Source organism: Triturus cristatus, chromosome 4_1, assembly GCF_964204655.1.
Source record: "Triturus cristatus chromosome 4_1, aTriCri1.1, whole genome shotgun sequence".
NCBI classification, from domain to species: Eukaryota; Metazoa; Chordata; class Amphibia; order Caudata; family Salamandridae; genus Triturus; species Triturus cristatus.
In genome coordinates, this window is record NC_140585.1 from 637,800,006 (window position 1) to 637,823,161 (window position 23,156).

The following is a 23,156-nucleotide window of genomic DNA, read 5'->3' on the forward strand; positions in this document are numbered from 1 at the left end:
CACTAGAATAGCCTGGAAAAAGCTGAGGCGTAGGAGAGAGAAAGGCAGACGTGCGCTACCTGACCTACAGTATTATGCTTGGGCCTTCCAGTTTTCACATTCACGGATGCCGTTAAAAATGCCTGTAAACACCGGGGTAGGAGGCATGTTCCTGGCTATGTTAAGAGGGGCCAATCTAACTGAAGAGGCCTTTTTGTTTAAATTTGGGGAACCCACATTTTTAAAAAAGGTTAAACTCAAAGTTCTCCAGGCATCGGTCAGAGCATGAGCTAGACTAAAGCGCCGTGTCGGCCTTAGTTATTTTTCAAGTTTAGCGCCACTGTGGGATTCATCAGGCGTGCCAGAATGTCTTCAGGATAGGCTTGCTTTACCACTTAGAAAAGCAGGGTTGAAAGTATGGGGAGATCTGGTTTATGAGGGTACTTTCATTCCATGTGAACAATTAAGAGAAAAAGTGGGAATGGGTCTTTCGAAGTTTAAATACATCCAGCTGCAGAGCTGGGTCCAATCACAGCAAAGCCAGAAAAAATCTATAGGCAGAGGTAACATCTTGGGACAACAGTTAGTAGCCAGGCCAGCAGGTAGGAGGGAGGTTTCCTACTGGTATTGGGCATTTGAGGAGGCCGTCAATGGTGAATTTAAACTTGCAGATGAAATATGGAGTGAACAACTTCCAAATTAACAGTGCGAGCAACTGTGGCAGAATTCATTTAAGACTCTACAGAATAGTAAAACCAGCTTGGCTAAAGAGAAACCACCTATTCACTGTACATAAGTGTGGTCTGGCCGAGGCCTCAGACATACATATGTTTAAAGACTGTCCTGCCATTGCGCTGTTTTGGGACGAAGTTCAGAAATCTCTTGAGGGTATATTGGGTTCTCCAATTCAAATAGACTTGGCCCTGATAATTTTCGGCCTTACAAATCAAGTTACTGGAACAGCTAAATCTTTCTTATTTTATGCCATTCTGGTACCCAGGAGGCAAATATGCAAGCACTGGATTGCACCCTCTCCTCCTATGCACATTGACTGGTTGGCATCGATGTATGAGACATCTAAGATGGACCTGTACAGAGTCTACAGTTATAAAAATAAAGCTTTTTGGGACATGTTGCTAAAGTGGGTCAGGACATGACAGACAGGGAGGTATATTCTTGTATTAATCGAGTATTTAACATCTGGTCCTATGATTATGCCTCCTTGGTATTCTTCGGACCACGTTGGGCACCCCCGCTCGTCTGCCAACGAAGGTGTCCATCAGGCTCTTGTGGGCCTAGTTGAAGAGGAACCCTCTCCCCCCTGTTATCGGGGGCAGCAACATTCTTGTCTGAAAATTTACCCTTAGGCTGAAGGCTCCATGAGATTCCAATTTACTGCCTATTTTCCTTATGTTACCGAGTAATGGTCCAGACAGATTGTTTGCGCATTAAGGTCCAAGGCGAATGAGGACAAAAAAAAAAGAAAAACTTGGTTACATTTCTTGGAGGGAAATGGCCAAAACAAAAGCAATTAAGACACAAAAGAGAGAGAGCCATCAAAACCAAGGGGACAGGATCAGCCAACTGAAAATTCCCATAGGAATAAAAATTGCTTACCTTGCAGACCATATGCAGAAGGTGATTTCAAGCTTTCCTACCCACCGAAACACGTTGACAAGCATAAAGGCTCATTGCTTGTTACGTTTGGTTTTTGAAATATGAAGAGAATTACATATTCAGGGCCATAGGATTTAAAATTGAAAGAGGCAATGTTGTTACCAACGCATTTTTATGAATTTTTCTTTGTTACTCTCTGTTAATGTCCGATATTGTTTGTCTTTATAAACTCATGTGACTATAGTTGAATGAATAATATAGTGTTGTACGATTATTGTCCTCCTATATATGAAAAAAATATTCGACGCAGTTTGCACATGGTCTCTCATGACAGAAAAAAGGTAAGCCATGTATGAATAAGTTTGGTAAACAATGTACTCCATCGTTTCCACCTTAAATTATGGGAATGGGAGGTATTCACTGCACCTGGAATAATAGTATTTATTAGATGAAATCTGAGCTTTTGAGATAAGATAACTGCTTTTGATTAAAAGAAAGTGGCACAGAAATGTGAAAAATTATTACTTTGCATGCTTGAGAAAAAAATTGTCTTCAAACGTCAGTCTCATATAGCCTTATAGTCCCTTGCTGAGGGCTATACTGGTTGTTGATCCTAAAACGAGGGAGAGGGCCTTTAACAACCAGTATAGTCTAAGGCAGAAGGGCTAAAAGACTATAAGAACATTCCACCCACTGAGGGTAGAGTTTTCTAAATTAAAAAGGAAGAAGCAGAAAGACAAACATTGGAATGTTGGAGCAGAAGTGTATACCAGCCATTATTAACCAGACACTTGATTGTCTTAAAGGTAACTCCCCGCATTCCAATGTTCTAAAAATAAATACTGGTTTGAGTTAAAGTTTTGCAATTACATGAATTTCAGCGTAAATGACTTAGTCTAAAGAAGTACAATTGTACAAGGTTGTGGGATATGCTAATTTTGTCCCTAGAGCTAACACACATTTTAAATAGTCATTGAATGTTTTTAATATATATAATTTTACTTCGACTTTTTAAAAAATTGGTCAGTTTCCTACTCTGAATTGAAACAAACAGTCGCTCATTTGCAGATATACTTGTTTCCGTGATTTAGCAGACATCGGAGTTTGAGATGGTGTACCTTGCGAATGTTTGCCTTGGTCTTCTCTGAATGCGGATGCAGTTTGCTCTGCCATGTACGTAGCAATCTTAGCAATACCGCCATGTAAAAGTTACTTTCAGGAAACGTTACATTTTTTACCGCTGCACGTCACGTTTTATCGACAAATGGAGGTGTAATATTTATCGCTTGAAGGATTTCCACTATATAAATAAACGGGCCATTAGTGTAAAGTCACAGGCAGATGCTTAAAGCTGATAGAGCCCGCCCACCACCGCAGCACCACACCGCGATTGGTCAGGGGAAAAGACCACTGGTTCTGCTTTCACTCTAGCTGTGCGCCATTTGAGAAGGTGGAAGCCAAAGGTAAGTTTTTTGTGCTTGCGCTGCTCCTTGGCTTGAGAACAGGCGTTATAGATGATGACCAAAGATGTATTTTCAAATGTGCAAAACAGGATTATTCTTACGTAAGTGCTTGTGGTGATGTACTGCGTGCAGTTCGTTGTGTATTTTGAAACTATGAGCAACAAGCCAGTTCTACTAGTACTGGACATTTGATAGCCAAATTCCTCAAGAAGCAAATGCACATGTTTTACATATACTCAGATATATGCATATATGTAAATACAAATGTGCACTATTAGAAATGCTTTAATGGATTGACATGTTTTTTTGTTCATACTTTCTAGTGTATTGGTCACGGCAAATGTTTAAAAATGTATCAAACCGAGAAACGAGCAGAATAACTTAAAATTAAGACTTCACGTAAAGAAGTGCCGATTTTTAACAATGTTTTGGAATTCTGTGATGGGGAATTTCAAAGAATTACTTAGATTACCGATTTCAACTAACGCTTTGCTTGTGTACAAAACGCAGAAGTTTCACTCAGAAAATATGAGCTATTTTACTATAAGACATAACAAATAATGTCTGGTTGTATTTCTGTTAACTTATGATATACGTTACTAGCAATGTATGGAAATGCACAGATCTAAACTTTCAAAAACGTAGCAAGGTGGGCTAACTTTAACTTTTATGGAATTCAAATGTTGTTGATGTAATTGGCAAAATAGGTAATAATTTAAAACGAAGACCACTATGTGCCTGTAGAAATATCACAGTCTTGAGTCTCTTTCAGTCAAAATGTTTGCTTAAAATGTACAGAAGGACAAATGAATGGCTTGTGCTGTTCTCATTTCCCAGAGGAATTTCATACCCTCCTGCCTAGAGCTGCTACATAAAGACTTTCTTTCATGCTGATGAAATTCCCTCTGACTTTCGGAGCAATTTACATCCCAAGGTAAATTCTTCAAAATTTGATAAGTCACGTAATATGGCTCTGGTCTCCTTCTGACTGAAACACAATACTCTTTTTACACCAGGTTGTACAAAATAAATACCCCTCTATTCATATGGAGTCATGGGGCACATTCTGTTTTTCACTCACTGCTACTGAAAGTTAAATAGAATTTAACAGCATACAAAAAGTGCAGTCGCTTAAACTAGAGTGGAGTTTGCAGCACATTTTGTGTATGTTTAAATCGAAGTGGAGGGGTTAAGTGCAGACTTCTATTCCCCTCCCTCCTGCCATCACAGCTGGAATGCCACCCACTAATAAATGTGTACTGAGCCTCAAAGCACTTTGAAATAGTTGAGATGCTGCACACATCATTTTTCCAACTACAATAAAAAGGTGAATGTGTTTGAAAATGTATGTAACCACCTGTTATGGTGAACAAATGATGCTTCCTCCCTGCCTACTGTATATATGACATATGCCTTAAGTACCTTCCTATGTGTATATACCTTATCGTTTCAGATAGGATATCAAAAAGAGAGAAGAATGAAGACTTTTGCCAAATTCTTTCTGGGGCTTTTAATCTTGAGGACAATTGGGGCTGCGCCCCCAGCGGTCTCCATCTATGACACTGACGCATACGATATCGATTTAGATGATGTGGTCAACATTTATGATTACAATGACGGCTTGAACATTGACCAGCCAGAGGTAATATTAAATATTTTACTAGTATTTACAATTTTCACATCATTCAAAATATCACACATGGAGACGTCTGCATTGTTATTTGGTGGGTTGTTGTATTCCTAAAGCGAAACCCACAGACATTAAAGGATGGGTCATGCCTATTGGACACCTTGTAAAGTAGTTTATGGAGTTCTGAAAGTGAGTTCCCATTCTACAAACCTACAGCTATAGTCTTCAGTGGATTGGTCACATATATAAAGGGGAAGTTGATACCAATTATTTGCGCATGCCACCATAATACTGCAAATAGTGAGGTTTTCTATTTCATACCCGGCCACTCTATGGCAATACGGTTTGATTGGTTACAGCGTACAATTTTAGCATTTCTCTAGAAATGTGGCACTTGTTGGCAGTAAGTGATGATAAAGTTCACAAAGGAAAGGATTACAGCTGCAGCCATATCGCCATGGCCCATGGCAGCAGCTGCCTCCCAACAATGCCCCTTCACCTCCTCAGACACAGCAGAAGAGGGGAATAGCTGTTGTTACTGCTAGGGCCATCTTCTCCTTCTCCTGTGTCTGCAGAGGGCAGAGGGAACCAGTGGAGAGGCTGGTGCTGATGCATTACCTCTCACCGCCTTTCCAAGTCTTCCTTGGGACTGCACAGACCCAAGGGAGGAACAGGAGGAATATCAGTCCTCAGGATCAGCTGTGTCACTCCTATACTTCTGTGCCTTCCAGTGTGGTGGCTCCTTGTGCGCTTTGACAGAGTTGGATCACCAGACACCGGAGTGGGTGGCAGGAAGGGCACAAATACAAGCGGAGAGGATTGCCAAGAGGAAAGGTGCTATTTTGTATTTTAGGGTGCTAGGAGAAGGGTGACCCTGAAAGAGGTGGAGGCGAAGTGCACGGTGCTAAGTAGGCTTTAGTGTATGTTTAGTTGGGAGACTGGAATGGGCCTCCCAGACAAGATTGTGGGAAGGCGGCAGGAGGCAGATATGTCTTCCGGAAGGAGATCAAGAGGGTGGATATGTTGTTTAGAGGTGCCCCACTACACTTCTCCTCAATGTATGTGTTTCTAAGGACAGGTCATTAAGGGAGTGAGTGGAAAGGATGCTGTGTCCGTTACATACTAAATATAAATGTACATGGTATCCCCAAAGTGATGTTTTCTAACTTGAAGCCTAAAACAATGTAATCTTTGCACATCATGTCTATGCTGTCACTTGGCACACAGAGATGAAGCCAGTCCCATTGTTGATGCCTACACATGTACAGTGCAGCATGTTCCTGTATTCATTACTGATGATGATTATTACACACACTGCACCACATCTCTAGCGTCTGGGATATACAACTCTAATTGGTAGATTCAGGATGGAACATAACAATAACAATTACTGTTTTCAATACCTTCATCAAAGTTTGGTTGACGTATGACATCGCTATAACCCCTATGCTGCAGAACACACTATTCATATATGACATGCCGTAATATAGGAAACCTCTGTACATGTTGTAAACAAAAGTGGCAAGAGGAAAGCACAACATATGGTTTGTCTGGAAGCATCCACGGAAAGTACAGGTTACTACTGCAGACTGCAAACCATTTAGATGCTTTCTTGGGGCAGTAAATCCAGTCCCTGGCGCTGTCATATTTCCTACACCACACTGCCCGAGCGCCGGTGGCAGCACTGACTACAGACTGGGACTCCTCAGACTCCAGCTCATTGCATCACAACACAGCTGACATAGTAGCATAGCACATGAAATCAGAATAAAACATAACCCTGATCTGCCAGGACTGGTTTACGTCTTATTATTCGTTTCGTTATAAGTTACAGTGTGAAAACGGACCAGATGAAAAACATGACTTTAAACATGTAAACCAGTAAATATAAAGTGCTACGCATAGGTAAAAAAAAATTCTTGCAATATGCAAATGAATCCTAATCATTTTCAAGGGCACATTACAAATGCGATGCTACACAATTTAAGGTCAATATTACAAGTCGGTTCTTGATACCGGATTTGGCTGAAATTGATGTTTCAACCCAAATCGATATTGCCAGCCTAGTGCAAATGTTGCATGCGATATTATCAAATTCAAAACTGACATGAATAAAAGAGACAACGCCACTAGCTTAAATCTCGTAAAAAATTGTCCCCATAAAAAATCTACTGCCTGGGAACTTCGTGTGGATATCCGTGTAGAAAGTCCACTGATTTCAACACTGCACTCCCTCACTGCAGAGGGAACCTATCTACAATCACTTATAATACCACTGCAAGAAATGAAGACCAGTAGAAACAGTTTGCAAGGTAGCAAACCTCACACCATCAGTTTTCAATGATTACATTTGTAGAAGGTTAAGTCAGACAAGACCAGTCCAGTGAAGATCTGTCAGTTGAAGATGTTTTAAAATGTATGTTTGGTGATTTGCAGATTGAAGCATTCCGCTGTAAAGGCCAGCAGGTTTTATGGGCAGCTGCATGTTTACATCCACGAGAGGGATGCTTAGAGAAGTATCTATGTGAGCCATTTCTGAAGGGATATAACGAATGCTGGTGTTATGGCTCTGCAGAGACACCACGGAGGCAGGGATTGTCTAGAAAAGCTTATCCTGCAATATAATGCCTTATTCTATGTGACATCTCTACTGTAAGAATTCCCATCTTGCCATGATATACACAGGATTTCTTTGATTTCAAGGCACTCATGGCTAAACCTGTGTTGGATGTGTGTGGGGTGTGTGCACACCATCCGGCAAGGGCTGCCTGGTGCGGCCAGAAATCGACAACAGTGTACATCATGAAGGACACAACCATTCAACCATAAAGGCCCCATGACTTGTGCTGCACAGAGTTAGTGCCACCGGATGCACAGTGTCCTGCACGAGCCTACCGCCATGAGCCGCTGACTTTCGGGGCACTGGGGCAGGGTCACGAGTGTAGAGCAGGTTTCTGTAGATGACCGGAGTGTCTCGGTGGACAGTGGAAGGTGTACCCCCAGGGCATGATGCAGAGGGCAGGACCACGCTGAAACAGTCACTATGGTGGAGATGAATGGAGCTGACACATGTGGGACACCAAGCCTGGTCCAGCCAGATGAAGATGCAGAAGACCACCAGGCCGAGGACTCAGACGCCACCAAGGTCCAACCAGATGATGCCCATGACTCATTGTGCACAGAGTTGGTGACACCAGTGCTGTTCGGGGATGCTGCCTGCGATGAGGTGTGTCCAATGGTGTGGACTCCTCCACATCTTAACCAAGACACAGTTTCACGTGTGTGACCTACTGGACCGCAGTGTCGGCCTAAGGCAGCCGTCAGCACGGGCCATTCACCGAGTGTCGCCGGCTTAGGTTGGATGACCCCACCGGCCTACGTAGTTCAGGTTCAGTGGCACCACGGGACGCGGACTTGCGGTGAACAGGGTTGATGGCACAAGGTCAGTTGTTGATAGTGTTCGATCACCTCCGTGACTCTGATCCGGCTTTCGTCCGGACTGAGCCGCACCTTCTTACTCCTCTCCGTGCGTTCACTGCTGTGGACTCTGCCATTCATGATTCGCAACTATGTGCTGGATGTGGTACCATGTGTCGCAGACCTGCGATATGGAATTATGCCTCACTGACCGAAGGGAGTCTGGTGCTGTGGCCACTGCCACGGACTTGGGGTGACTGCCATTCAGGACTCAGGACACAGTTCCACATGTGGGACCTATTGGGCCCAAGGGGAGGCCGGTGCAGTATGTCAATGAGAAAGGAGTAATGTAGTCCAGCGTCAGGGTGGCCAGCGATGGTCTGCGGAGGCTGCAGAAGTCGCGGGACTGGTGCTTGGAGCTTGCACTGGCATGTGGTGGGCCCTCTCTGACACACGCCGGTGTAGGCAGGTGAGCGGAGCCTCGTTGGTGAGCTGGGGCAGGCACGACGGGACTGGGGACCAGCGGAATGGGGTACAGAAGGAGCACAGGGACACAGGCTCCGCTGAGCTCGGCACAGGACTCGTGGCGGGCTGAGAGGCACCACCCTGTCAGACATGTTGTCCATTCCGAATGAGAACCACGACCAGTGCGACGGGCTTTTTGTTCACACCCCTATGCAGGCCTGGCATACGCAGGTCCAACCCTCTACGCCCGCGCATGCAGAGGCGGACGTGACGTGAGACATTTCCGCGTTCTGCTCCACAGCCTGTGGGGACATGGTAGCGTCCACTGGCCACTACACTCCATGCACCAGCAGTTGATCTCCCCATGGCCATGTCCATGGTTTGCACTCTGTTGTCTGTCTGGCACCCCCATGCCACTCCTGGCATTAGGTAGGTTCACATTCCTTAGTCACTTGCCGCTCTCGCACATGCCTGCTCCATGCCTCTCCTCACAGCCTGCTATTGTGTGTCTGTGGTGCCATGCCGTGGCTGGGTTGTGGGTATGGCAAGGCAGGATTCCCAATGGAGTTGTGTTGTCGTGTCTGGTCGGTTGGCATATTGTGTGTCATGTTGAATGTAGTTGTGCTGCATGCCAATTGGCAGTGTCGTGAGTTGCATGATTGTGGGCAAATGATGTGTGGTGTGTTTATTTTGGACTTACCAATGGGCACTGCATTTCCATGTGTGCCATCCTGGGAGCGCTGGGTGATGATGGACTGTCGGGAGATGTGAGTTTCATGCACTCTGCGTGGGGAGTTGGCCATGACATTGTTGAGGAGTCCCGGGCGGTCCACTATTGCGTGCACATTCATGGTATGCGTGTGCTTTCTATTGTGATAGTTGTGTGCAGTGTGGGCAGGGGGCACGAGGGATACATGTGTGCAGTTGATTGTCCCTGACACATGAGGGATTCCAGCTATGGCTTAGGAGCCTTGCTTGGTCTCCAACTGCTCCTGCGCAGTGTGGGTGACGTGGGGGTGCTGGGGTACCAGGCTGATGTTGGCGTCCAGGACAGGTGTGATGACCTTGGATGGGGCTGGCTGTATGACTCCTTCGACTCTGGCAGTTGTGGGTTGGATGGTACCAGAGGCCAGCATGTGCTGTGCAGCCAGCAGCTTTGTCTGCGGTGGGATGTTGGTTGTCCACTGGGTTGGTACCGTCAGCAGGTGGGGAATGTGGGTCAGGATGCGGAGGATGGTTGTCCTTTTGGGCCTTTGGTAGGTAATGTCCTCCTCTGGTGTTGGGTCTGGGCGGCAGGTGCATTTCAGGTGGGTCCGCTGTCTTTGTGTACGCTACCTCTGTGGTGTTCCCGGGGGGGGGGGGGGGCGGGACAGGTCCTGGGGTTGGTCGCGGCCCTGGGGTGGTTGCGGTTGGTGTTGTGGCCCTCATGGGTATCTGTGTTGCATGATCATTGTGTCCATGGCATCTTTGGGTCTTCCGGTGTGGCTCTTGGCTGGGCTCCCTTTTATGCTGCAGCTAGTTGTCCTGCTTGCCACCAGCATAAGGCAAGTGTTAATTCCCTGCTGCTACCACAGCTTATCGCCTGTTTTTGGTTCGCATCGCAGATCTGGCAGTTCGTTGTGAAAGTGGTGTTGTGGTTTTTTGTGTGTTTTTGCATGGGTACGCCTACTGCATCTCATTAGGGTTAGTTGGTTGTGTCCACCGTGGAGATAAATTTTGAGGCAGTTGTCACGGGAATACTGGCGTTGTCTGCAGTTTACACCAGCTTGTGAATGGGGTGTTAAATCTATCTCCACTTTTGATGCGTTAAGGTAGAGATAAATCAGAGATAAGTCCCTGTTAATATATCCCCAAATATGTGAACTCAGCATTGCAATACCTTAATTGGAAGTATAGTTTTTAAGGTTTACGTTTTTAGGGTTTATTTTTTACGATTAATATGCTGAGTTTTTACCCAGTCACTGTTTGAATAAAAGAAATGGGCTTAGTAGCATCTAGAGAAAAAAATCCAATATTAAAATGCAAATGTTTTTTATTGTAGAGAATTCACATTTATGCTCATAAATCTATCGAGATTTAGAGACATTTTATCTGAAATGCTTGTGGGCGGTTGCTGTCTGCTGTTTTTCTGGATACATTTCATGTCTGAGTATTGCAATGATGGCAAGAGAACCAGTGTGCTGTCCAACAGAGACCTTCACCATGGTGGCTGATAAATTAAGTAGACAGTGAGACTGCTCTGTCAAAAAATAAGGCCTTGCAGGCTTTGACATCATACAGCAGTTAAACAGGATTAGATACACATCAGGAACAGCTATAAGTCAATTCAGTTGTAGCCTTCAATAGAATCTTTGCATCAGCTTTTAAACTTCCTTGCAGGGTGACGTACAACAATATTGAACAACATTAACTGTAGAATACCATCTACCACGATATTGTCAAGGTGAATATATATTGTGGATATACATGTACTATTCTTACCTTCAAATCTACCTACCTTGATGATAAACATATCAACAAGGTCAGTAGGAATTGTTCTAATGAATGGTTAAAAATAGCAAATGTACACTTACATATGTGTTTGCTTTGAGAAGTCAATATATAAATCATCAAGATAAGCAGATGTGAGACTAATAAATGTAAATGTACACTTTCTAAAGTATAAAAACCTTCACAATGTATTGGTAGGTGATATTTCTGACTTCAACATTATGACATACAGCTCTCTGTTGAAGCCTTCAGAGAAAGTGTTCCTTGGCTACTTCTGAACGAGATGTTTGAGGTTCATCCTGTGTATCTGTTGGAGTTGAACATGCTGCAAGGGCTAAGGAAGACAGAATGAACTGGCAACCTAAAAAGGGGAATCACTGCGGTTCTGGCATTGTTGTGTTTGAGAATGATATTCAGATTAGCTGCAAAGTCCGTGGAGTTCCCATAAGTGAATTGATTGTGTTGGGCACAACCTTCAAGAATAACTGGAATCATATAGGTAGCAATGCTACGATTGTCATCATCATGTTTCCTTTATTTTCTTTGAATAAAACCATTAAAGGTAAAGTATAAATATTTGAAAAGGACTAAAAGAGGTTCAAATAAAATATCCTAAAACGTATATGGTTTGAAAATGAGGACAAGGGAGTACATGGATAAAAGGGTACAATACCAGTCATAAAAACAATTGGGGTAGTACATTTAATATACATGAGTGCTATTTTGAGGAGCATTCACCCTAATGTGCCATATACCTGACAGGTATCTAGCAATTGAATACAACACACAGTCTCTGGTGTTGGTTTTACATATTATGAGAGCTGTATAGCGGTCCCTACACCCACAAAGTTTACAGAGGGGAATAATTCAGTGTGTGCTTTGTTTAGCATAAGCCTTACAAAAAAATAGCACATGTTTGGTATTCTCTGGGACTAGACAGCCCATCGGACATAGGATTGATATGTCTCCCTTTTTCATCCAGGAGTGGGTAAAAGAAGCCAAAGGTAACATTCCCGATCTCATTTAACATAAAGTGTGCGTGCAGCCAGGTTGGTAATCATATACAGATATTGCTCATGTTCGGTTGCACATTTAAACACCAAGAAGGAATCTACCAGGGTACCAGGAGAAACTGCAGAGAGTTTTGCACCTAATATGTAATTCCAGTAAGATGTTTTCAGCTTCTCCCAAGCATCTGTAAGTAATGCTGAGGGCTGTGGCCAGAAATCTTCCAGACCTAACTTAAATAGCCAATTTTTGATATGGACAAGCCAGGGGATCTTCTTAGCATGGTGGCCATCTACTATAATACTAATACAATCCCTACAGGGATGGAGATCCTCATTTCTCCAGAGCCTTAGCCAATATTGGATAGGTCTCAACCTGGCGATGTCATAAATTGATGTTAAGTTTATGTTGAATATGACAGGCAGGGTCAGTGCACTGGTGGGGAGTCTCAAGAGGGAAAGATCCATTGGGGCCTCCGATTGAGACCCCCCCTCCCCAGCCTTTTATAGGGTTCTGCAGGGCAAGCCGGTTCCTACTGGTTCAACCTACGTTTCTCGGACACGTGAACCCGAAGCACTATCCAGCGCTGTCTGTCCACGCGCCCGTCAGACAATCAAATTTTTCAAGGATTTCAAGATTATACAGTGCCCCCATAAATCTGCCCCATACATGGCCCCAACACATGCTTGAATCTTGTATATCTCCAAGGGAGGGGAGAGAGCAAAAGTGGGTGATCTATTGGTAAATCTTAGAATGGACCCTGTTCTTTGCTTTAGTGTCTTGACACTTTTCTGTACCTGTGTTACCCATCTATGGGAGTTTTCCAGTCTTGCACCCAAATAGTCAAATTCAAGGGCCCTATGAAGTGTCTCTTCCCCCTAGGAATATCTTACTCTTAGGTATTTTCCTCCTATTACCAAAGACCAGGTACTTGGTTTTGTTTTGTTAATTTCCAGTCCATGGTCTACCATTGTCTTGTTTCCTCAGGAGCAGTAAGTTTATGAAAGAAAAAGGCACTCCTGTCAAATTTCCTATCAGATTGCCCAAGAAAAGGGTGGCTTGTGCCAGAAGCCAAGGTGTCAACCAGCAGAGAACAATATATATATATGAAAGGTTTGATGTGTCTCCATACAATGTCACTCTTAGGAGGCAACTCCCACCAATGGAAAACACGACATGTGGTAATCTTGTAATTCTCAATTGAAAGTGATGGTACAAGTGTAGAAACAACAAGGCAGAAAACTTATACTATCATCAGGAAAAAGAAAAGAGAAAGCCTATGCTAATAAAAGATCTCAGGAGGAAAACAATTCCACCTGCTTGAAGCAAAAATCAGGGACAAAATAGTAGCAAAAGAGCAAAGATCGCAAAGAACAATCAGGGTACAAAATGTACTGTGATGCATATTCCTCACATAATGATTCCTTTACATATGCTTAAAATAGGAACTGACATAATTGGAACTATGCTGGAAAGGGCTACTTACAAGGCTTGGTCCCCATTCTTTCCAAGTGCTCTTGGTGTTTGCTTGACTATGATGAAGCCAAACTGTGACATCCTGAGTCCCTTGCAGAATTCTGGCATCCTGCTGCTGTCCTTCATGGTCTCTCCTTACTTGCGGAAAAAACCCTCTGGGTCACTGCAAGTATAAATCTTCAGAAACAACCCAGACAGCGACGGTACTGAGTATCATTCTTAGCATTGCATCTGTCAATGCACTGATGGACAGTGAATAAAAAACTGCTTCCCATTCTGAGCCACGGTGACCTCAGGTGTACACTTAGTACTGTCCACTGCACAGACCATGTTACAAATATAACACCTGCCTATACTAAAGAAGCAGCATGTCATTCTTGGAGGAATATTAAGACTATAAAATCAGTTTGTGGAAAGGTCCTGTGACACACTCATCACACAGAGTTCTAATAATATTCTGCTTCCAGCAACATAGCATTCCGAAAATCAAGTCTAGGGAGAGAAAGGACATTTACTGCACTTTTCAGCTGACATGGTTCAAGGTATATGATTTTAATAAGTACAAAGATAGACATTTGGTGATTTTTGTCATCTCGTTTTATGAGAAATAACGGTGAGAGCAGTGTCAAGATGGAATCTTGGTCTAAAATGAAGATCAGAAACCATCACATTTTAAAGTGTCAGGAATAAAGAGGTCATAATTACATTTTTGAAGGAATTAATACCAGTGCAGAAGCCTGATTGACAAGCTGGTAGTATGTGTTCCTTGGCAATGACACTGGTCAGTTTGTGGTGATAGATCTTTTGAAATCTATCCTACTACACTAGTTTTGGCTTAGGTTGGAAATTGGAGTATTATTTTGATTTGAGATAAGGTTTGTTTGAGTATGTGGGTAATTTGAAACCAAAATAAAGAGTCTGAGAAAGTGCCTGGAGAAAATTAAGATATTAATCAGCAAATGGTTCCAAGTATGGTGAAATTTACTTTGATTATAATAACAAGGAGAAGATCAAGGTATTATTGTGTTTGTTTGAGATGTTTGATACTGGCTAACAGTTATTTGTTTGTGATAGGTAGGAAAGAGTTCAAAGTATGTTTGTATTTTGGTAAACCTACACAAACGATTGGTGAATCAACATTGCTGAAAAATCGATTTCTCATTAAAAATAATTGCTTAGAACGGAGGACTTAATAGCATTTCTCTTAGACGGGAAATAGTATGCTTTCTGCACAGATTGATATGGTGGTATTTGCCAGAATAGAAAATAGATGACACCAGGAGATAAGTCACCCTCTACTTGGATAGCTGGACTCAGCAATTAACATTGTATTTTTGTACTCTTTTCTTGTTTTTTGTTAACTTGGAGAACTTTTGCGTAATATGGTTTTCCTCTATTAATTTTAAGTCTTTTTGAATTTTCCTCTTGCCTTAAAAATCAATTAAATTAACCATGGCTGACATGATTTGTTTTGTGAGGTTTCAAGTAGCATGGGAGCACCATTATGTTATTATCATAGTTCTTGACCAAGCCAATAAAACAACCTGAAAGGGTGCATTGTTTTATGAGATCTAGTAATATAGCAGGGGGGAGTTTCTTTCAGAAGACAAGTGTGTCTTTCTGTGCATCAGTTGGAGCACAAAATGGGGTTTTGCTGGAAACGCCAATGTAATATTGGATTGGGCCTTGGGTGCTAAATAAAAACAATTAAAGTTTTCATAAACACAATAGGAAACCCTAAGCCATATTTGAGAGAAATCTTTTAATAGAAGGGTCTACCACCATAGTGTAATGTTTCAAATTAATTAAGATTAGGAGATATTCATCTACGAAATAGAACTACTATTATAAACAGAAGGTGACCCTTCGGAACTAAATAACTATCGTCCGATATCCAACATACCTATGCCAGCCAAACTTTTGGAAAAATGTGTTAACATGCAGCTGAACAGACACATCGATCAATTCAACCTGCTTAACCAATTTCAATCAGGCTTCTGAGCAGGTCACAGCACCGAATCAGCCATGACACACACTATTGACGACGCTCTAAAAATCTTGGACCAAAACGAAGCCTGTTTACTAATCTTACTTGACCTGTCATCAGCATTTGACACCGCAAAACACGGCAACTTGCTAGAACTCCTGAAACACAGAATGGGCTTGTCTGGAGCTATATTTAACTGGTTCGCCTCTTTCCTCCATAATAGATCTCAAAGGTTCAAAGTCAATCGATCCCTGTCCAAACCCATGCCAGTCATGCTAGGAGTTCCGCAAGGATCCTCCCTCTCACCCACTCTTTTCAACCTGTTCATGGAACCACTCAACCAAACTTCTCAGTCTCGCCAAGATTCACTTCCATATGTATGCAGACGACACCCATATCTACATCAAGATCCACTCACTTGAAGACATCAAATCGCTCAACACAACACAAAAAAAAAAACAATAATGGCTGGCCGAAAACCATTTGAAACAAAACTCCCTCAAAACGGAGTTCCTCTTAATGGCTCCCTCTAACAAAGCATCCACTATCCTGGACTGGATGAAGCACTTAACAGCTCTCAATGGCAACCTCTCATCGTCGAATCAGCGAAAACGCTAGGTGTGACTTTGGACAGTAACCTAAAGATGCAGAAGCATATCAGCGCTTCCACAAAAGGAGCTAACTTCCACATGAAGACCCAGCAAAAACTGAAACCCTTCCTGCCAGCTTACGATTTCAAACAAGCAGTTCAAGCCCTAGTAATCCCAAGAGTGGAATATGGGGCTGTAACTTTATGCGGCCTCCGAAGGTCTTTGACAGCCCCGCTAAGAGCCGCAATCAACTCAGCTGCGAGACTCATCACAGGCTCTAAGAGAACCTCTCACATCTCTCCAGACCTTAGAGCCCTCAACTAGCTACCGTTTGAAGCTAGAATTCATCTGAAAATTGCTTGTATGACGCACAAGGCCCTACACCAGAGTTCTCCACACTACCTAGCACAGAAACTGGTGCTGTCTGCGGGCAATAGAGCCTCTAGGAGTGCCAAGCCTCTTCTACTGAAACCACAAAGATTTGCCAAGAAAAAAACCTATAACCGATCCTTCTCTGGTATGGCTCCCAGGATCTGGAATGCTTTGCCCACTGAAACAAGATTGAACCCTTCCACTGCCTCCTTCAAAAAAGAAGTGAAAGCGAATCTCATGGCTAAATTCACGTGAATTTACTGACTTATTACTGTATTTTAATTACTAGTTTTGAGCTCCATATGTTATTTTTACCTCTCGGAGTTTCGTATATCTGAATCACTTATATCTGTGTTTGCTATGTCTACTCTTGCTTCCTACATCTGATATGTAAAGCGTTCTGATACCCGCAAGGGTCTTGTTCGCTCTATATAAATCCTTCAAAATAAATAAATAAATAAAATAAAAGAAGCTAACAAAAATGAAATTGACCAACAAAAAGTGAGATAACACTCAGTGAATTAAAAATTATTCTTATTAAGCATTTGACTAGGAATGTTTTCTATATTTTAAAAAAGTGTGGAAGTGAAGGAAGGTGGTGGAGGAAAATCAGAACGAAGACAAATAGCACAGTGAAAAAGTGAATTAAATAGAAAAACTATAGCAAGATCAGATGTACATGAGGTTAGTGGGTAAACAGTAGGAGGAGCAATGTAAGTGGAAGATGGAGATGGAAGGTACAATGTAGTGAAAGAGGATTGTTGATTGAGCAGTGTAGCAGAAAGCACAGGGGCTGCAATGAGAGTTGTGGGTGAAGCTAAGTGACTAACATAGATAATTACAGCAAAATAACAAGAACAGAAACTAGGAAGCATGGGAGTCACAAGTGAAGATGCCCAAAGGAAAGGCACTTGAAAGGAAGCCCCAGTATAAAACAAAATTCAAAAACCTAGATACAGCAGGATAAGGATGGATGTGGCAACCCTCTCTAAAATGCAAAAAAAATGAAAAAACATAATTGTCAATGCTAATTTTGAATTTCTTATGCACTGATCTTTCCTGGCAAATGCCAACGGCTTCATCTGGAGTCCATCCGAAAGTTATTCAGGCTTGTGCAGCACTTCTCAGCCCCAACATGCCTTGCCTCGTTGAGGATTTTGGTTTTTCATTTCAGAGACTAAGGCAGAAGATACAATTTACATTAAGGACGGACCTGGTTTCTGTGTCTGGCCTGCACTCGATTGTGGTCAGCCTCAAATCATGCATAAGTACCGGTCAGGCGCAACAAGATGACCGTGGTTGGCGTTTAACACTTTTTGGTGCTGTTTTCTGTTAAATCTTTACAAATCCATATCTCGAGATCCCGTCAATGGATTTTTGTTATTTTGGTGTAATTTTGTTTATGTATTTTATTATGTTTAATTATGTTTATTATATTTAATTGTATGTATCATGTTTTTGATGTTTCATGATGGAAAATGTATTTTATGTTTGAATTATATTTTTCTTAATGTAACAGTTGCTGACCTAGCCAATGAGTTCATATTCATATATTGTATTGTTTGAATCTTAGATAGTATTGGGTATTAGTGTTTAACGAAATATGAAGCGAGAACCTAGGGTAGGTTGGGGAACTTTTATTCATTTTTACTGTCTGGTGACCTGTGTTTGTAGGTTTTCTTGTGGCCTGTTTATAGTTTATTTATTTCTCCCTGCCTTCTAGTAGTTATGTATTTTGTGTTTCAATTTTATCAATTTTGCTACTTTTTAATAGAGAATGGATTTAGCCTCTTATTTGCTGTTGTGAAGCTTTTGACAATTGTACCTAGGCTGCTATGGAGGATAATTTCTAGGGTCCTCGTTTTTTTGGAGCAGACATTTTCTTTACCATTCATTTCATTTCATTTATCTGAGATATCTCATTGCTGTCCCCATTGGATTGTCAGTTTTATCTTCTGAAGTAATATAGAGAGGTGTGTGGGTACAACAGATAATTTTTAGTTCTGAAATTGCGTTTGCCAGTGGTTTGGTTTCCGTTTTATATTAAACAGGGGATCTGTAACCTGATCCTACTTTTTACAATGACTACTCTGGATTTTTATGGATTTGGTTATCATCAAGTCATGTCTTGTAATTATTCATTTACCTATAAGACTCAACACAGTGGCGTAGCTAGATGTTCTGCCACCTGTGGCAGTCCTTGACTTTGGCGCCCGGCGGCCACATGTGAGAGTGCGGGGGGTACTGGGGATTCCCACGACGACCGCAGGTAAGAGAAGGGGGTGCCACCACCCCTTGCTACGCCAATGACTCGACAGACACTTGTTTTTGAGCACTTCATAGTTTTATATTCACATGGGGAGGGGAAACATAGCACATAGTGGATTTATCAAATTGTTTAGAGTACTTGTATCAGTTAGACTGGGAAAAAGAAATAAGATGTCCTTATTAAGTTGGTCAACATTAGCAGGATGAAGGCGATAGAACTTGGCCCTTCAGAGCTCTTGGGAAGTGGTTTATTGGTCGTGATGAGTAGGGACTTATCACTGGTAATAATGCCACAAACGCAAACAAAGGCTCTTCAATGTCTCAATAAATTATTCCCTTGCTCAGCTGGCCATGAGCAGGCAGGCTTAACTTAGGAGACAGGTGTGTAAAGCATTTGAAAACAACAGTACATTAAATAAGTAAGACACAATACACAATGCAAATCTAACACTAGTTTATTAAATTAGGTTATAGTGTTATGAACAAATAGACACCAAAATGAAAAAAATCCAATGTAAGGAACCAGAGATATGAATTTTTAAAGATCAAAAGTAAAACTAATCCTTAGAAACAATAAGCTCTCAAAGGGTTAAAAAAGGTTGCGCTGGGCTGGGACAAAGTCCAGAGTTCAGTCCACCCATGATGTAGCACCTTTTTATTTAATTCCAGAACTATTTTGTGATGTAAGAAAGTGGTCCACAGCACCAGCCAAGGGCTCAAATGCTCGGGATTGCCTCTTGTGGTATGGGACTACATCTCCCACAATGCACCTGGTCAACATATGGAGCTTTTTACAAAACGTTCTTCAAACTTCTCCAAATGTCTGGAACATCTTCTTGAAATTCCTCTTGTGGGTTCAAAGGGTCCAAGACACCAATCCGAGAGTCTAGAAGATCTGAGATGGTCCTTGGGATGTTAGGACTACGCTTTACCACAGTGCACCTGCCCAAATCTTTAAAACTCCGCTGGACTTACTCCAGGATGGGGACGTCTTGATGGAGATGATGGAGGTGGGCTCTGTTAACCTGTAACTTGCAGGGAGTCCATTATTTAATCCTTTTAAAGCCAGGCATAGCCCTTAGGGCTATAGTACCAGATTGTGTAGTAGGTGCAGCCCTTCAGAGTGCAAGTCTTTGGGTGCAGATCAGAATTGTAGCAGTGTAGTCCTTCTTCTCCGTGTTGTTTCAGGCAGCAGATCTGAGCAAATCACTTAATATCCCCGTGCCCGAATGTGTAATGTAAATACGGTGCTCGTGTAAAGCGCTCCAATACCTTCGGGTCAAGTTTGCGCTATATAAATATGCTAAAAAAAAATACTTTTAGAAACACACTGCTAACTTCAAAAGTATCGTTGTAGTACGTATCTCTGCAGCTAAACGTAAGGCAAAATTCCAACGCCCTCCAGATTATTCTTTTTATGTGCATTCTTAACTAAATACATTAAGTGACGAAATTCCCTTCAAATCAGTTGATGATTGGATAACATGACCCCTGTTAATGAGATCAATGCCCAGCACTCCACAATACAAGTGCTTTCTGTGGAGTAGACTAACATATCAGTCCTGGGAGTAACCAACATCCAAAAGTCCATGTCCAAAATTAGAATCATTTAATAATGTTGTGGTTAACATCTAGGTATTCCTCATTTGGTGTGGCTAACATGCAGATAAACGTATCTTTTTGCCACAGGAGAATTTAACACTGTGTTGGGCCCCTGCGGGAGAGAAAGAGAAGAGTACCTGCAATTCAGAATGTGCCACCCCCTGCCCTATTCTAACAGAAGGAGTGATTGCAGTAGGAAAGCTTTCACCGTGTTTTTTGCTAGGACATACCTGGTGTAAACCATGCATACAGTGGCATTCGGACCAAAATGAATTCTATCGCATCATAATTTGCTGACATTTCTGGAACTCGCTACGTAGAAAAGCTGCAAAGCACAAGCTGTAGAGACTATCAATGTCAATTCTTTTTGCACTGTAATACGATTTCTCAATGTGTTTAAGAGGTCATGTTTTACAGGAGGCTACAAAATCTTTCAACCAGAAAGGAAATAACGTCTCACTCTTCTAATATTTGATACAAGATGAGTTAAAACACTAGAACGCATACAATCTGATTTAGAGAACAGCAAGTGAATTTACCACCAAAACAAGCCTCATATCATTGGCAATCCGGAGTTTACTCGCAGAAATTAGGATTCTCATTTGAGGAACTTGGATCTGTCGAATCAGACATAATGCTGGTAATACTGTGGTTAATGACATCACCTGTGTTCCTCTTGTACGTAGTAAAGTTAAGGTCCCAGAGCAGGTAGGCACCAATGAGTTCCTGATACAGATCTCTCTACTCTCCTGTGGTCACAGCTTTCAGACACCAGGCTTCTTCGAAGTTGGGGGGGGGTTAACAATAGAAAGGCACAAACACTGCAGAACACCCCACAGTTCTAAGAGTTTAATCAGGAGCTGGCTCCTGATGTCTGATAGAAGACTTTAGACCAGAAAGTGTAGGTGAAAACATCTTTTCTGCCTCCAGGAAACAAGGAATCCTTTCCCCCAAATATAGTACAACAGGATTGTAGGAACAGTTCAGTATTCCATTTCATTACATAAATTCCAAACCCCGTTGATTCACTGTTCACACCTTTATGTATCAATCTATAACATGGCATACATACACACTCTTGTTATCAAGGTGAAAAAATTCTCAATCATGTAAGGTGTGATTTGGGAAGGTTAAACTCAAACAGCAATCTTCAGCTGCTATTCATGAAGGTCCAGACCTTTACTCACCTCTGCGCTTTGTTATGTTTTGTGTATATGTAAAGTGCACTATCACCATGTGAGGGTATCCTAGCACAGAGCAGTTGTGTGTGAATAGCTCTGCCTATATAGCTTGGTTAATTGAACAGCCAGGTCTTTAGCTTCTTTCTGAATTTAAAATAGAAAAGAGGAGGTTCTGATGTGAAGGGCAAGGCCGTTCCATCCTTTATGAGCAATGTAAGAGAACACCCTTCCTCTTGATCTGGTTCTGAGTATGTCTGGGATGTGTGCGAGTACGAGTCCTGCAGAGCAGAGGTGTCTATGTTGGTTGATGGAAAGAGATGCAACTATACAAGTGGGTGAGACCTAAGTTGTTTAGTGCCTTGAATAGGTGTGTGAGGAGTTTAAAAGGAGAACGTTTGTGTATCAGGAGAGCTCTCTGACGTGTGGTGTGATCTGAGTTCTGTGTGGAAGGCTGAGGATGAGTCTGGCTGCTGAGTTCTGGATGGTTTGTAGTCTTCTAGTGAGTTGCTTGGTGATAACCGTCACAGAGGGTGTTCCCGTAGTTCAACTTTCTGTGACTAGGCCCTGAGAGACAGTTTTTTAGAGTTGCTTGGTATCCATTTGAAAATCTACTTCAGCATCTTCAGGGTGTGGAAGCAGTTTGCATAACAATGTTGAATTGTACAGTCATTTCCAGTTTGCTGTTGATAATTATTCAGAGGTTCCTGACATGGATGCTGGCCATGGGTGTGGGTCTGAGTTCGGCCAGTCACCGGTTGGAGTCCCATGGTGAGCTGCCCTGTTCTTGCTGTAGACTGTCTTGTCAGTGTTGAACTTGACACAGTTGGCTTTCATCCAGTTAGCAACTTTGGTCATACAGATGGTGAACTTGTTTCTTTGTTTCTTGTGTTCGGAGTCTCGTCCGAGAGGAAGAGTATTAGTTATGCATCATCAGTGTAAGAAAGAATGTTGACAACGTGTGGGTGGGTGCTGCAGGCTAAAGGGATAATGTATGCATTGGAGAAGATGGTGCTGAGTGATAAGCTTTAAGGCACTCCCCAGATGAGCTTGCTGCTTTCCAAGAGTAAGTTGCCAGCCAGGGAGACAGCTTATGTTCTAGCCATTAATAAGGAGCAGATCTAGAGACGAGCCCGTCCTTTGATTCCAATCTTGTGCATCCCACTAATGAGTATGTAGTGTGAAACCATTTCAAATGCTGATAGGAAGGTCCAGGAGAATGAGCGATGCTGTGTCTTCTCTGTTAAGGATCATACGGATGTCATCTGTGGCAGTGATGCTAGCAGATGCTGTCCGTGGCAGCGATGAGTGCTGTTTCTGTACTGTGGTTTGGCCTGAATCTGGACTGTGCAGCATCCAGGAGCTGGTGGTTGCTGAGGTTGTTGGTGAGGTGTCTATTGATCAGTTTCTCTAAGACCTTTGCTGGGTGTGGTTGGAGGGAGATGGGTCTGTAGCTGGAAAGCATGGCTGGGTCAGCGGATGGTTTCTTGAGCAGGGACAAGACAGGAGCATGTTCCCAGGTTTTCGGGAATGTGTTCGAGTAGATCCATTAGGATGGGTGTTAGTGAATAGCTGATTGGTAAGGAGTCCCATGGTGAAAGCATGGTGAAAGCA

General features: G+C 42.5%; 1 protein-coding gene across 3 annotated transcripts in view; it reads left to right on the plus strand.

Annotated features, from left to right (window-relative positions):
• Positions 1-2,922: 2,922 nt before the first annotated feature.
• Positions 2,923-23,156, plus strand: part of EPYC (epiphycan) — a 165,277-nt gene continuing 145,043 nt past the window's right edge. The window contains exons 1-3 of one of the 3 annotated variants that reach the window (XM_085653019.1): positions 3,037-3,059; positions 3,897-3,993; positions 4,513-4,701. In XM_085653019.1, coding sequence (XP_085509145.1) covers positions 4,537-4,701 — 165 coding nt within the window. In that variant the 5' untranslated portion in view covers positions 3,037-3,059; positions 3,897-3,993; positions 4,513-4,536. The other 2 variants (XM_085653021.1, XM_085653022.1) reach the window with 2 other exon arrangements.